The sequence below is a fragment of the Schistocerca nitens genome, chromosome 6, assembly GCF_023898315.1.
Source record: "Schistocerca nitens isolate TAMUIC-IGC-003100 chromosome 6, iqSchNite1.1, whole genome shotgun sequence".
Classification (NCBI taxonomy): domain Eukaryota; kingdom Metazoa; phylum Arthropoda; class Insecta; order Orthoptera; family Acrididae; genus Schistocerca; species Schistocerca nitens.
This window is the reverse complement of record NC_064619.1, coordinates 392325306-392341899: the sequence shown is the minus strand read 5'-3', so window position 1 is coordinate 392341899 and position 16594 is coordinate 392325306. Positions and strand designations below refer to the sequence as shown.

The 16594-nt window shown below is 44.0% G+C and overlaps 1 protein-coding gene across 1 annotated transcript in view; it reads left to right on the top strand.

Annotated features, from left to right (window-relative positions):
• Positions 1-16594, top strand: part of LOC126263032 (farnesyl pyrophosphate synthase-like) — a 258758-nt gene that overhangs the window by 81757 nt on the left and 160407 nt on the right. Inside the window, exons 2-3 of the mRNA XM_049960000.1 lie at positions 1190-1364; positions 15639-15779. Of these exons, the coding sequence (XP_049815957.1) occupies positions 1190-1364; positions 15639-15779 (316 nt within the window). The remainder of the gene's footprint in view (positions 1-1189; positions 1365-15638; positions 15780-16594) is intronic.

Sequence of the window (16594 nt, the reverse complement as noted above, 5' to 3'; positions counted from 1 at the left end):
ATGCAGGTGGCAGTACGGTAGTGCTCAACCCTGTAAAAAAAAAAAAATAAAAAATAAAAAATAAAAAAAAAAAAATCCGGCATTCTCCTGCGTCTGAGGAAAAAGCCAGCATATCGCGAACCCACCATGGTACGTTATTCTTGTAACTGAAAGAGTGAGTGAAGAAGCGAGCTATCTACAGCATAGGGACTCCCACTGGCAAAAAATTAGCCCCGAATTTTTATCTTCAATCATTTAGAAGATATAGTCTTGTGAAATCGATAAAAAAATGTTCAAATGTGTGTGAAATGGGACTTAACTGCTAAGATCATCAGTCCCTAAGCTTACATACTACTTAACCTAAATTATCCTAAGGCCAAACACACACACACCCACGCCCGAGGGAGGACTTGAACCTCCGCCGGGACCAGCCGCACAGTCGGTGACAGCAGCGCCTTAGACCGCTTTTTTTATCTCACATTTGTTCGCTTTCGTTCGTTATATCTGCTTGGGGCGGACGTCGTAAGACACCCGTTTAAGTTCGTTGTTGATCGATTAACTCAGTTTTTTTATTACAAAGGGCAGCTTACCCTCTGACCGAACACGCTGAGCTACCGTGCCGGCGGACCGCTCGGCTAATCCCGCGGAGCAAATCGATAAATCTTTCGAAACACCTTGTATTGTTCTCATTATCCAGTAGCAATAATTAGCTAATCAAATTTCTGTTAAGGGAAGCGGCTCAAAATGGGTTACGTCTAGTTTCTGTCGACATATTTAGAGCCCAGGCACTGGCAGTACAAGTGCATCTAGTTTATTTTTAAATGTTTTTTATTTCAGTCTTTGATCACAATATGAATTCTTTAGACGATGACCGGTTTCAGTCCGTAATGACCATCCTCAGATCTTCTTTACACCATGTCCTAAAGTGAAGGTGTAAAAAGGATCTGAGGATGGTCATTACTGACTGACCCCGGTCATCGTCTAAAGAATTCATATTGTGATCAAAGACTGAAATAAAAAACATTTGACGGTATTGGATCACTGTTTGTATACGCGACCATGTCGCAGTCGGTGAAACTAGTTTATTTTTATTTCACCTCATTTTGAGTAATCTCTGTACAGCTACGTATTGCTAATTTCTTCTCCTCCAACACCACGAGCTTGCCGCTGTCTTCTGAATTGTGAGCGTGTGCGGCTTCGTGTGTTGCAGCAACTGGCTGGCCAGCTCGGCGCTGGGGCGGCGCGTGGCGCCGGCTGCGCTGGACACGGCGGCCAGCAAGGAGGACGTGCTCGAGTTCAACAGGGTCTTCCCAGACGTCGTCAGGGACCTCACCGAGACCGGCCGACACCTCGACGCGCCCTCCGCCACCAAGCGCTTCGCCAAGGTCAGCCTCCCGGGTCGTTTTTACATCAGTTTTGAATAATTTGCAATCTGCAGTGGCTTGCAAAACTTAAGGACGAGAGTAGCTTTCGCATGACGTGTCACTGCCAAGTAACGTAACTCGATGAAACTTGGATCATTCATACACAGACAGACAAAATCTCAGCACCAAAAAATAATTAATGTAGGGTAATGAAATTTCGGGAATACATTTATTTACGTAACATATTTAAGTGAAAAGGGAGAGAAGGAAACGTAGTAGGTGAATATGGATTGGGGCTAAGGAATGAAAGAGGAAGCCGCCTGGTAGAATTTTGCACAGAGCACAACTTAATCATAGCTAACACTTGGTTTAAGAATCATGATAGAAGGTTGTATACATGGAAGAACCCTGGGGATACTAAAAGGTATCAGATAGATTATATAATGGTAAGACAGAGATTTAGGAACCAGGTTTTAAATTGTAAGACATTTCCAGGGGCAGTTGTGGACTCTGACCACAATCTATTGGTTATGACCTGTAGATTAAAACTGAAGAAACTGCAGAAAGGTGGGAATTTAAGGAGATGGGACCTGGATAAACTGAAAGAACCAAAGGTTGTACAGAGTTTCAGGGAGAGCATAAGGGAACAATTGACAGGGATGGGGGAAAGAAATACAGTAGAAGAAGAATGGGTAGCTTTGAGGGATGAAGTAGTGAAGGCAGCAGAGGATCAAGTAGGTAAAAAGACGAGGGCTAGTAGAAATCCTTGGGTAACAGAAGAAATATTGAATTTAATTGATGAAAGGAGAAAATATAAAAATGCAGTAAATGAAGCAGGCAAACAGGAATACAAACGTCTCAAAAATGAGATCGACAGGAAGTGCAAAATGGCTAAGCAGGGATGGCTAGAGGACAAATGTAAGGATGTAGAGGCTTGTCTCACTAGGTGTAAGATAGATACTGCCTACAGGAAAATTAAAGAGACCTTTGGAGAGAAGAGAACCACTTGTATGAATATCAAGAGCTCAGATGGCAACCCAGTTCTAAGCAAAGAAGTGAAGGCAGAAAGGTGGAAGGAGTATATAGAGGGTCTATACAAGGGCGATGTACTTGAGGACAATATTATGGAAATGGAAGAGGATGTAGATGAAGATGAAATGGGAGATACGATACTGCGTGAAGAGTTTGACAGAGCACTGAAAGACCTGAGTCGAAACAAGGCCCCCGGAGTAGACAACATTCCATTGGAACTACTGACGGCCTTGGGAGAGCCAGTCCTCACAAAACTCTACCATCTGGTGAGCAAGATGTATGAAACAGGCGAAATACCCTCAGACTTCAAGAAGAATATAATAATTCCAATCCCAAAGAAAGCAGGTGTTGACAGATGTGAGAATTACCGAACAATCAGTTTAATAAGCCACAGCTGCAAAATAATAACACGAATTCTTTACAGACGAATGGAAAAACTAGTAGAAGCCGACCTCGGGGAAGATCAGTTTATATTCCGTAGAAATACTGGAACACGTGAGGCAATACTGACCTCACGACTTATCTTAGAAGAAAGATTAAGGAAAGGAAAACCTACGTTTCTAGCATTTGTAGACTTAGAGAAAGCTTTTGACAATGTTGACTCGAATACTCTCTTTCAAATTCTAAAGGTGGCAGGGGTAAAATACAGGGAGCGAAAGGCTATTTACAATTTGTACAGAAACCAGATAGCAGTTATAAGAGTCGAGGGACATGAAAGGGAAGCAGTGGTTGGTAAGGGAGTAAGACAGGGTTGTAGCCTATCCCCGATGTTATTCAATCTGTATATTGAGCAAGCAGTAAAGGAAACAAAAGAAAAATTCGGAGTAGGTATTAAAATCCATGGAGAAGAAATAAAAACTTTGAGGTTCGCCGATGACATTGTAATTGTGTCAGAGACAGCAAAGGACTTGGAAGTGCAGTTGAACGGAATGGATGATGTCTTGACGGGAGGATATAAGATGAACATCAACAAAAGCAAAACGAGGATAATGGAATGTAGTCGAATTAAGTAGGGTGATGTTGAGGGTATTGGATTAGGAAATGAGACACTTAAAGTAGTAAAGGAGTTTTGCTATTTTGGGAGCAAAATAACTGATGATGGTCGAAGTAGAGAGGATATAAAATGTAGACTGGCAATGGCAAGGAAAGCGTTTCTGAAGAAGAGAAATTTGTTAACATCGAGTATTGATTTAAGTGTCAGGAAGTCATTTCTGAAAGTATTTGTATGGAGTGTAGCCATGTATGGAAGTGAAACATGGACGGTAAATAGTTTGGACAAGAAGAGAATGGAAGCTTTCGAAATGTGGTGCTACAGAAGAATGCTGAAGATTAGATGGGTAGATCACATAACTAATGAGGAAGTACTGAACAGGATTGGGGAGAAGAGGAGTTTGTGGCACAACTTGACCAGAAGAAGGGATCGGTTGGTAGGACATGTTCTGAGGCATCAAGGGATCACCAATTTAGTATTGGAGGGCAGCGTGGAGGGTAAAAATCGTAGGGGGAGACCAAGAGATGAATACACTAAGCAGATTCAGAAGGATGTAGGTTGCAGTAGGTACTGGGAGATGAAGAAGCTTGCACAGGATAGAGTAGCATGGAGAGTTACATCAAACCAGTCTCAGGACTGAACCCCACAACAACAACAACAACAACATTTAAGTGATCAACATTGCAACATCACAGGTTAATGTAAGCGCGAGGTAAGTCATTGCAATGTGAAACGCTGGTACATTAATAATCAGTGTAACCGCCAGAATGATGCAAGCAGGCACCCAAACATGCATGCATTGTTTTGGACAGGGGCCAGATATCAGTTTGTGGGATGGCGTTACACGTCTGTTACATTTCATCGGTGCCGGCCGGGGTGGCCGAGCGGTTCTAGGCGCTACAGTATGGAACCGCGAGACCGCTACGGTCGCAGGTTCGAATCCTGCCTCGGGCATGGATGTGCGTGATGTCCTTAGGTTAGTTAGGTTTAAGTAGTTCTAAGTTCTAGGGGACTGATGACCTTAGAAGTTAAGTCCCATAGTGCTCAAAGCCATTTGGATCATTTGGACATTTCATCGGTCAGTACACATACGGTTGTTGATGATGCTGGAGTTGTCGTCTGCTGATGTCCTCTATGACTGAAGACAGATCTTGTGATCGAGAAGGCCAAGGCACCATGTCAACAGTCTGTAGAGCATGTTCGGTTGCAGCAGCAGTATCCTGTTGGAAAACACCCCATGGAATGCTGTTCATGAATAGCAGTACGACAGATCGAATCATAAGACTGATGTACAAATTTGCAGTCAGGATCTGTGGGATAACCACGAGTGTGCTCCTGCTGTCATACGAAATCGCACTCTAGACCATAACTTCAGGTATAGGTCACGTGTATCTAGTATGCAGAAAGGTTGATTGCAGGCCATCAGATGGGCTCTTTCTAACCAACACATGGCCATCACTGGCACCGAGGCAGAACCAGCTTTCGTCGGAAAACATGTAACAGACCTTCACCCTGCCCTCCAGTGAGCTCTCGCTTGAGATCACTGAAGTCGAAAATGACGCTGGTTTGGGGTCAATGATATGCACGCTACAGGGCGTCTGGTTCGGAGCTGACCTTGAAGTAACCGATTTGTAGCAGCTCGTTGTGTCACTGTGGTGCCAAAAAATGTTCAAATGTGTGTGAAATCTTATGGGACTTAACTGCTAAGGTCATCAGTCCCTAAGCTTACACACTAATTAACCTAAATTATCCTAAGGACAAACACACACAACCATGCCCGAGGGAGGACTCAAACCTCCGCCGAGATCATCCGCAAAGTCCATGACTGGAGCGCCAGAGACCGCTCGGCTAATCCCACGCGACTGTGGTGCCAAAGGCTGGTCAAATTGGTGCTGCAGACGCAGTACGATGCGCCACAGCCATACGCTGAACACGATGGTCTTCCATCTCGGTAGTGCCAGGTGGTCGTCCGGAGACCGATGTTATTGCGACTGTAACTTCCCGTGACCGACGCTGCCAGTAATCGTGTACAGTGGCTACATTCCTGCCAAGTCTCTCTGAAATATCGCTAAAGAGACATCCAGTTTCTCGTAGCTCTCTGTTAGACGATCTCGTTCAAATTCAGTGAGGTGTTCATAATGGCATCTTTATCACCTTAAAGCAATTCGTGACCACTATCAACGACCACGTCCAATTTCAAAGGCAACTAGCGCTCATGACCGTTACAGCGTGTATTTGCATCTTCATAGTGGCGCCACTGGTGCTACTAGCGCCACTCTTATTCGACTGGCGCGAAACTGAAACAGAAATCATCTTTCAAATGTAGAAACACGCCTACCAACTTTCGTTTATATCGCACAACTCCTTGTTGGTGTTCCGATTTTCTCCGTCAGTGCAGACAGAACTGCTATAATATAGTACAAAAGATAATTGAAAGAAATACGGAATGAGACGAACAGAAATCACACTTTTATTCAAACACAGTAAGTGCACTGAAGTCACTGCAATTTATGGTGATCCACTGTACACCACAAAAGTCAGGACATGGTTGTTAACAAGCTGAGTGATCATGTCTGACAGCAGTGCATGCTCTGCAACGCGCTCCCATGCTGGCCACAAGGCTGGTAAAGTATTCTCGTGGCAGGGCGTTCCATCCTTCCATCAGCGCGAGTGACGACTGCCGGATGGACGCTGGTGCATGTGGATGTGCTGCAATACGCTTCCCCAAAGCAGCCCACGCCTGCTCCGTGGGACTTAAGACAAACGAGTAGAACAGTCTATTTGCCGAACATCCCTCCATTCCCAGAGCTCCTCCACCTGAGCTATTCGATGCGATCGAGCATTGTCACCATTAGAAATGAAATTATGGCAGGAAAAGTACCCCTGAAAAGACTCACGTTGGATAGAAGTACATCGTCACACTAACGTTGACCTGTGAGTGTGCCGTGTTCAAAGGATTGGGGGTCAGTACACGCATGCAACCTTATGTTCCCCGAATCCATAACACCTGGACCACCAGGATCTTCCTGGGCGCATAACCTGTTCCCACTTCTCTCCATACGAGGGCACAGCCAGAATCGTCCACAGACTGAACGGCTCTCATTCCACTCTTCGTTTGCCCAGCCCCCGTGTTCTTGATACCATCGCAAACGGTACCGCCGATGTCTAGTTGTCAACTGAACACAACGTATTGGTCAGCGGGCAAAGAGACGCCGTTATGCAGTCGCCGCACCACTGTCGAGCGTGAGACAGCATGCCTTGCAGTCCTTTTAAATGTGGTTACAATTGCACCCGCTGCCCGACGTGTGTTCCTTCTTGCCTTTTGCAGAGTATAGCGAACGTCTGCTGCTGTAATTGACCGTGGTCGGCCACCTCCTCTCCTTCGGGCAGCAGTGCCTGTGGTTACGGGCGCTCCACATACACGTTAAGCAATGCTGTGAGCAATACCAAACTCCTGGGCTACATTCGTCACACAGCGTCTTCTTCCCGTTTCCCGATGATTTCTCACTGTCTGATGTCATCCAGGCCATGCTGTAATGAAGAACAGCGCGACATTGCACCGTAACTGCTCATTGATTGACGCAAACCGTGCCTTCAAGTGCCTCGTGTTGCATAGCCAGCCCCTTTTGGCGCGATAATCAGGCTGACCTCATGCATTGTGACGTCCAACTTTCTGTACAAGACTGGGAGACTTCTGGCAACATGCTCGTTCATTTTCTTTCATTTCCACTTTATTGTTAATATGCTATGTCACTTTACATATCTCGTCCTTAAGTGTTGCAGAGCATGTAATTGTCATTTGACTGTGAGGACCAGGCAGTACTTTAGCACAAGTCTTCCAGTGTCACAGTCCCAATAAACAGGGAAGACATTTGAATTTGACTGGGGTGATGTAAAGTGCAAACGAAAGGGGGGAGGGGGGGGGGGGTTGCTGAAGTGTTACGAGTACACTGAAGTACCGCTAGATGATACACCCTCACCGAACGTTCAGCGTAAGTCTATATTGCCATCTTCCTTCTTTTTTTATCGCCATGGTTGTATATCTCCATGGCAAGCAGCAAAACATTTACGGTTTCGCCATCACCTGTGACGGCAGACTGAATGTTCAGCGTAAAGTGGCTTACGGAGTACAGATGCAGATGTATAGAACATCTTTCACATCTCGAACTAACGTCAGGACAATAAGTTTCGAAATACGTATCTCAAATTAAAAGAAGGTGCATCACAAAGAAATGTATATTAGTTTCTCTTTGTAGCAAAACCTTGTAACAATATTTCTCGTTAGTGAAACCTGCGTTAAGACGGCCTGGCCGCAATTCCCGACCAGCTCACCACACCAACAGCTCGCCACTCGCGATTTCCAGGGGTGAAAGCGCCAAGCAAGAAAAACAGCCGTTTCCGTGATTTTTGTTTATGTAACTTCCAGTTCATGTCATCAGATACAGATCCGCGTGCGGACCATTTTCACAGTTAACTAACATTAGTAAAAAAATCAATAACCTGCTTTGGCATGACAAGTCTGACCATTCACTTGTAAGTTCCATGCAAGAATACCAGTCTTGGAGCACTTAGCCCATGGCAGGCCAAGTCGGAGGAGGCAAAGTTCCCTGGGCGACAGCTGGCCTCGCGTAATCGCTGTGGTGAAGTGTCCTCGAAGTCGGGCTGCTAGTGGAACAACGTGTGTAGATCCTGGTGATGGCGGAGGAGGAGGAGGAGATTAGAGTTTAACGCCCGTCAACAGTGAGGTCATTAGAGGCGGAGTACAAGATCGTATTAGGGAAGGATGGGGAAGGAAACCGGCCGTGCCCTTTCAAAGGAACCATTCCGGCATTTGCCTGAAGCGATTTAGGGAAATCACAGAAAACCTAAATCAGGATGGCCGGACGCTGGTTCAAAATGTCGTCCTCCCGAATGGGACTCCAGTGTGCTAACCATTTAGTTCTTAGATCCTGGTGGCCACTCTGCATCGGAACCGCTCGTAGTGGCTTAGCAAACTGAACTGCCGAAGAGCGCCAGGACGACGTCCTAAATACAGGCCCGACTGAGTGATATCTGCTTGATGCTTGGGTAGCATGTGATTCGCGGGAGCGACGTAGCGCTCCCAGTTGCGGCACTGTCAGGGTGTGCGCACTGCTGGTATCGAACTGGCGCCTCACGTGACGAAGCTAGCGACGCAGTGTTTCCATGGTGGGCGGCTGGAGTTCTACTTCATAACAGACCGGCGTGTATTGGGTATGCCTTGCCTACTGTACTTTTGTCATCTGCGTCAGCCAACGGAGTGTCGCCCACGGAGCCATAGCGCAGGCAACTTGTCAACCGCACCTGTAGCGCGTTTAGCTGTGGTCGAGGCGAACAGCTTGGATACAACATTTTACATTTATAAATTTTGTGATCGTCATTCTGTAAATTATGTATTGACTCATTCCATGATCAAGTTGCTTTGGCTGTATGGTCCCATGGAACTTGATAAATGATTACATAATAAATAAATGTCAAGAAGGATGAACCGAGACTACAATTTCAAGTCCTGTCGATGACGAGGTCATTGGAGTTTGAGCACAAGCTCAGAATGGACAAGGATATGGAAGTTTATTGGAACGGTCCTGACATTGTTCTTAGCTACTTATGGAAACTACAAGTAACCTAAATCTGCACAGCTGTCCATCTCAGTTTTCACAGAGAAACTTCTGGCAAGGACGATCAAGTATTATGACCTGCATGTGTGTACAGTACTTGCTGTTATGCATTGCAAGGCTATAGGGCCACGATACCGTCCTTCCGTGGCTTGGGCGATGCCGATTCTGCGAAAAACTTCATTGCTTCTGTTAAATGTCGTATCGTATACTTTGTAGAAGGCTTCAGGAAGGCAGTATGTATCCACAGCAGGAATGTTTCGATTTTGTGAGACCCCAGAATCGTATTGTTTTGGACGAAGCTTGGTATAAAAGTTGCTGGACAGCCAGTTCAGGTTTTTTTCGATGTGGATCTGTGACTACAAAGGCCTACTGAGATGAAATCCTGCAAGCTTATGTACGTCATTATATTGCAGTAAGTGATGATTCACTCCAGAAAATGTCAGTGGTCGACCTCACAGTGATCACGAATTGAACAGCCCGATCTCACGATATGGATCCCATCCCCCTGTCATGCTGCTAGTAGCATCGTAAATAAATAGCATTCGTCTCCTATGGAGGACATAATAACGATTTTTAACTGTGTCATGCACTGAAGAGCCAAAGAAACTAGTATATATTCTCAATAATGTTCATGTCGGAGTGTTTGGTGGGCAGCGGAAGTGTTTAAACTCAGAAGAGTGTTCCACACCATTACAGAGCCTCCACCAGCTTGAACAGTCCCCTGTTGACATGGATTCATGAGGTTGACCCCATAACCGTACACGTCCATCCGCTCGATACAATTTGAAACGAGACTCGTCCGACCAGGCAACGTATTTCCAGTCATCAACAATCCAATATCGGTGCTGACGGGCACAGGCGAGGTGTAAAGCTTTGCGTCGTGTAATCATCAAGGGTACACGAGTGGCTCCGAAAGCCCATAATGATGATGTATCGTTAAATGGTTCACATGCTAAAAATTGTTGATGGCCAAGCATCGAAATCTGCAGCAGTTTGCGGAAGGGTTGCACTTCCATCACGCTGAACGATCTTCTTCAGTCGTCATTGGTCCCGTTCTTGCAGAATCTTTTTCCGGCCGCAGCGATGTCGGAGATTTGATGATGTACGGGATTCCTGATATTTCGCGGTACAATCGTGAAATGATCGTACGGGAAAATTGCCCCTTCATCGCTACCTCGGAGATGCTGTGTCCCATCGCTCGTGTCGACCATAACACCACGTTCAAACTCACTTAAATATTGATGACGTGCCATTGTAGCAGCATTAAACGATCTAGCAACTGCGCCAGACACTTGTTGTCTTACATAGGCGTTACCGATCGCAGTGCCGTATTCTGTCTGTTTACATATCTCTGTATTTTAATACGCATGCCCATACCAGTGTCTTTGGCGCTTCAGAGTATATTGCTGTAAGTGCTTCATTGTTATACGATTTTACCACACTTATGAATTGAGGTATATCAAACTAACGTACCCACCCATTACATTTCGAGTATATTTTAGGTTTAAATATTTCCTGTCAGGAATTTTATTTCCCAGTTCTATTTGTTTCAACAGATTCATGCATTAGACTTATCATTATTTTCGAAACCTTTTTTTGAGTTTTGGAAACCAGTGTTGTAACTGTCTGCTGTGGTGTACTCGAACCAACTAGAGAACGGAAAGAAATTAGTTGCTAGCCTCAAATCCCTGAAAAATGTGTTTGTTCTGATTGAACTGCAACTATATCAATGTTTCTGCGTGTAATCATTTAGGCCTATTTTGTAACTATTGTAACATATTACGGTATTTTACACTTCTGCACTCGTAAAATCATGGAAGGTACTTTCTTGTATCATATCATATTGTTTCGTCAAATTACATACACGGAAGGAGTGCGGGAGGAATAACTGCCTGTATTCCTCGTTGCAATCTGTTAGTAGCACTATCTTTCCATAGGTCCTACTTCAGCGACTTCTTCAATGAAAGACATTGTCTGAAATTTTAATAATTGATTTCTGCTAGATATAAGACTTATTTCTTCTAAAATCTGTCACTTTCTATTATTCGCAAGTTAGTGTGTGTCTCCCACAAGAAAGCAAAACAATAATATAATTCGACAATATGATGTGGATTTCACAGTGTAGAGTATTATTCTGAATCATACCACTGACTGCAAAAAGCATTGACGGAGAAAAACTGTAGTTTCCCAATAATCTACCAACGAATTAAAGGACATTACGTTGTTTACTGGCTTCTGAACGTATGCACTCTTTCCATTCAATCACCTCATATTATTTTCGTAAACATTAGTATTACTGTCACGTTTCTTCCTCTTTTTTTCCTAGTTTAATGAAAAGTGCAACTTTATATGAATAACAGTTTGCGTAGGACGTGTTTTGCACTGTTTTAAGAGTATTTAATTTGACTAAATTGTCTATTGCATTGTCTTGTTACATCTCTTTGTAATTCTAGAGACCAGCTTCAGTTTTGCATTACATGTAGCTATGCACTGTAAAATATTTCAGTTTATGATCGCTTTGTAATACAGTATACTTTTATAAATCAAATATAACAACGCAAAACTAATCATTTACGCTCCATTGTCTTCCGCGGGGGTGTGCTGTTCTTTTATATTGAGATTGTGTAATACAGAAATAAATGTGCACAACTTTATTTTTCTCTACATTTAGATCATGCAGTCATTTTCTTACCATACTGATATTGTCAATATCTGGCGGATATATGGCAGGTGTTTTGAGTAACAGACAACAGCAACGTATTTTTCGGCGGAGCTACAGTTAAGTTTTGACAACAGTCAGTTCTTTGATTTATCGGAACTGCGAAGAAAACTAAACGAGCAAGCCATGCTGACATTGAACCTCGGTTTTTTTTTTTTTTTTTTTTTTTTTGCTAATACAAAGTTTTCGTTTTATTTCTACTTTACTTTTATCGGGTCCTCAAATTTTGCCTTTCGCCGTTATATGTTTGGCTTGGTTCAAATGGCTCTGAGCACTATCGGACTTAACATCTGAGGTCATCAGTCCCCGAGACGTAGAGCTACTTGAACCTAACTAACCTAAGGAGATCACACACATCCATGCCCGAGCAGGATTCGAACCTGTGCCCGTAGCAGCCGCGTGGTTCCGGACTGAAGTGCCTAGAACCACTCGGCCACAGCGGCCGGCGCCGTTACATGTTTACCGTCACTACTCAGAGATCAGCGAAACATTCCACCTCTGATTGACTAATGATTCGCGGTTATTTTTCCAAAAGTTGCAACTTTAGCACTTCAACATTTTTTCACCCTCTCGTGGCAGATTTATAATCTGAATAATCGTCCTGAAAAACTTTTAAATATTTCGACCCCACAGTTAATGCAGTGTGACAGAGGAGCCTAAGGATTCATGTTTCTGAGAATATTTTACCGAGTGTTTTATAAGCTTGGTATTAAAATGTTGAGTAGTTTTTATTACGTTGTCACTGTGTATCAGTCCGACATACTTCGACGCGGCATAAATTACTAAACAGATATAGCGTAGAGGCAATTTACAGGGTCAATTGTGAACGATGAAACTGTCTCCTGAGAAGTTCAACCTTGAACCTGGATATGCCTGCGTGCTCTGCAGAGCAGCTGTATTTTTAGTCGTAGGTCAGGGCTTCCGTTAAACACTTTTTCATTCTTAAAATGTGATTTTTAGGCGGTAGAATGAAATTTTTTATATCCTAGAAGTCCTTTATGGTTTATTCATAAAAATTTCACACATTTCTGTGTAGTAGACCTATCTCGAACTGATAAACATTATTTAAATAAATATCTAGAGAAAAATTTTCGGATCTTGTAAATACAGGAGTAAAGTCCAATATTATGGAAAAATATCGTCGAGACGAACGATGTTTAAAAAACACTCAGTGGCTGAACTGGGACTGTGTAAGCTCTCTCCTCCCTTTTAACTTTGAATCACAAATTTTTTGGAAGATCTATTAATTAAAATGTCAGACTACGTCGCAGTTTGTCATCTCCTCTAACATCAATGTGTGTGAAATCTTATGGGACTCAACTGCTAAGGTCATCAGTCCCTAAGCTTACACACTACTTAACCTAAATTATCCTAAGGACAAACACACACACGCATGCCCGAGGGAAGAATCGAACCTCCGCCGGGACTAGCCGCACAGTCCATGACTGGAGCGCCAGAGACCGCTCGGCTAATCCCGCGCGGCCCTCTAACATCAGCCAAGTGCTCAATGTGACTGTTACATCTTACGCTCTGCAGTGATCTTAAACAGAATATCAATTTTCTTCCAACACTTCCCGGCCTAAAGAAAAGGACGGCAACCTTTTAAGCTTAGGCGCCCGCAAATGGTGACGGAAGAGAACAGCTACCCACTCCTGAGACCTGGGGCATTGATATTTTATTTGTTATACAGATTTGACGCACTTCTAGGAATGGTTGTTATTCCACAAAAAAGTAGATTTATTACTGCGGAGCGGGACAGGAAATACTGTGACTTTAAAAATAGCTAATAATTTAGATTTGGCTGCTTATCACGCTGATAAAGAGTAATTATGCCATTTGCTTGGAGCGGCGATAGTTTCTGCGCTGACTTGCAGTCAAGGTGGGTGCGTACCTTTTCAGAACAGAGCCGAAACAGAACTCTCAAACTTTTCTGTGTGGCTTGCCCTTATTGTGCTGCGGAAGAGGTCTGGTTTGACACCCAACTCCTGGGACGTTTTCTACTCGATCACCAGCAGTGCATTGACAATGTTTATGTTGTACATGGCCGATATCCGTCTCCTGCTGTACAACGTAATCAGACCAGAAGTTTACCTTTTGTCCTTCGAGGAACAAAACCCCTGGTGGCTTGTTGACACTACGTTCAGTTTCACATCGCACGCTGGTTGTAGTAGACCTGAAGAAAATGACTATGTTTCTTCTGTAGGTATGGTCATCTATGCTTCGTCTGATGACCCACGTGCAACAATAGGAAGGAGAAAATGCCGTTTTTTGCGCTGAAAGCCAGCATGCACTCACAAACTTACAAGATCTGTAATGTTGTTAGCATGGCAAATAGGATTCCAAACTGGGGAGGTGGTCTTCGTCCAGTCGTAGGGTATTATGAGTCGTTGCTACAGTCCTAGTTGAGGGTGGTTTTTGGAGATTTACCACAGTCATCTAGTCAAGTGCTGGGACTGGGTGTACTTTACATAAACAGTCCAAAAAATGTAGCCTTCAAACCACATTAGATTAAATTTAAATCATGGGAGCTCATATTAAATAATAGAAGGCTATAAAATAAAGCAATATATGTATTAACTCGGTAAGATGAGTAACTTTATTAACAAAACACTAGCGAAAGTTGAAAAAGTTTATTTCAAGTTTCTCCACTTGAAGAGTGTTAATGAATAGTATTTTTTTCTAACTATTTTACTGATATCCAACAGAATTTCCTCAATGGTTCTGCCTTTTTTTATTTCACATTTTTAAATTTCAGCGTCTATCTAACATTATTAGTAAATGAATAAAAATATCTTTTGCGAAATTTATCTAGCTTTTTTCCTAACTCGGACGATATTCTGAACTTAATGATATAAAAATTTAATACGTAGTACATTGCTGTGCATATATTTTTAAGAATAATACCTTACAATACATAAAATCGAAGTGCACATTCGACATTATCAGAATTTCACTTAGTGCTGCGATTGTGAACATGGTCTAGAGGCTTTGGTTGTGCGAACGTATAAATAAAGGGGATGATACGTTTTTCAGCTGTCTTCGTATACGGTCAGAACAGTCAGTATTTCTATTAATTTCTCTTCAATGGAGAGTCTTTCCCTTTCTGTCGTTGCCTTCGCTCAACTTCCTGTGGTTTGTCGGTTAAACCTGTGGACCCAGGAACTGTGTCCAGTTTATTGGTTCAAAAATGGTTCAAATGGCTCTGAGCACTATGGGACTTAACTTCTGAGGTCATCAGTCCCCTAGAACTTAGAACTACTTAAACCTAACTAACCTAAGGACATCACACACATCCATGCCCGAGGCAGGATTCGAACCTGCCACCGTAGCAGTCGCGCGGTTCCAGACTGTAGCGCCTAGAACCGCTCGGCCACTCCGGCCGGCAGTTTATTGGTGACAGCAGGTATGACTGGGCACTGGAATTCTCCCTGTAGTCGGTCACGCCGCAACTGCATCCATGTGGGCTAGCCCACAAGGGAGCAATTGTCTAGAATTCCTTGCAATTTTGAAGACTGTTTTCGTGGTACCCTATTTTATGAAAATTATCTAAGAAGCTGTGAAATTGCGTTATGTAAAAACATAAATACTTTTAGTGTAATGTGCTTTAAAGGGGGTGGGGCACTTATGACACCCCCCCTCCTCCCGTTGATCTGCGCATGCCTCTAGAGGCCTCCGCGGTACTGTGACACGGCGATTTCAAAGAGTGTCAAGACTGCAGACACGCACGCGCTATTAAATAAAACTCGATTACGTAAATTTTTACTTTTATGTGACTAAAACTTGTTGACTACCGCTCAACGGTCACGTGTTGTTAGCCGAACATGCGCACCTCAATCCGGCGACCGGCTGGTTGCGCCCAACATCCAGTTGTCCAGCGCAGGCACGGAGAGTGAAGGGCCGTGTGTGGTCGGTTGCAGGTGCTGCAGTACAACATGACGGGCGGCAAGAAGAACCGCGGACTGGCCGTCGTGCTGTCCTACCGGCTGCTGGCGCGCCACGAGGAGCTGGCGTCCCGGAACACCGAGCTGGCGCACATCATGGGCTGGGCCCTCGAGATGGTGAGTACTGGCCACTGGCCCCAGCTCGAGGACAAAGTAACGGCGCCTTTATTTACAGTCTTGACAAGTGAATCTCAGTACGTCGCTCATTCGGAGAAAAAGTGAAAACGATTTTGAACCCAAAGGTTATTTTGAACACAACAATGATTTACTAGAATAGCTCTGCTGTAGGCGGTATGCCATTATCTTCCTTCGACTTCTGATTAACCCAGCCAGTTTTATAGGAACCATCTGATGGTTCTCCATCTTCCACCAAAACAGAGTCCATCAACATGAGGTAGCATACATGAGGTAGCCAAGGAGGTGGAAACGTGGGTTCTACTATGCCAAGACTGCTTGGTAGCTACAACAGGAAAACACAAATAATTAGGAGGAGTGCAAAATAAGAAAGTACTTATTACTTAACATTGTTGTACTCCATGATCTATGGGCAATTATGAAGACGCGCCTATAGAATGGCATAATTTTCAAGTCACATATCTTGCAGTGACGAATTAATCCCTCGTAATCTTGAATGTCGAATCCGGCGAATTTGAAGACTAGCTTGGAACTGGGCTACAAAGACTTGATGGCAGCAATGACTGAGCTGCAGACGATGACTGACTAACATCGGCGCTGGCTGACCACTGAGCGCGGCTACGAACTGTACACTTGCACAACTGCACTACACTCCTGCTACACATGAAGTGGCCTAGCGGCGCCTCCCGGCGAGCATAAGTACTACTACTGGCTGTGTACCCTTTGGTTAGCACAGCCATTCTTCTGTTCTGTTTATCGAGAGAATCGCAGTCGGATCGATCTCTCAGGCGGCGGTG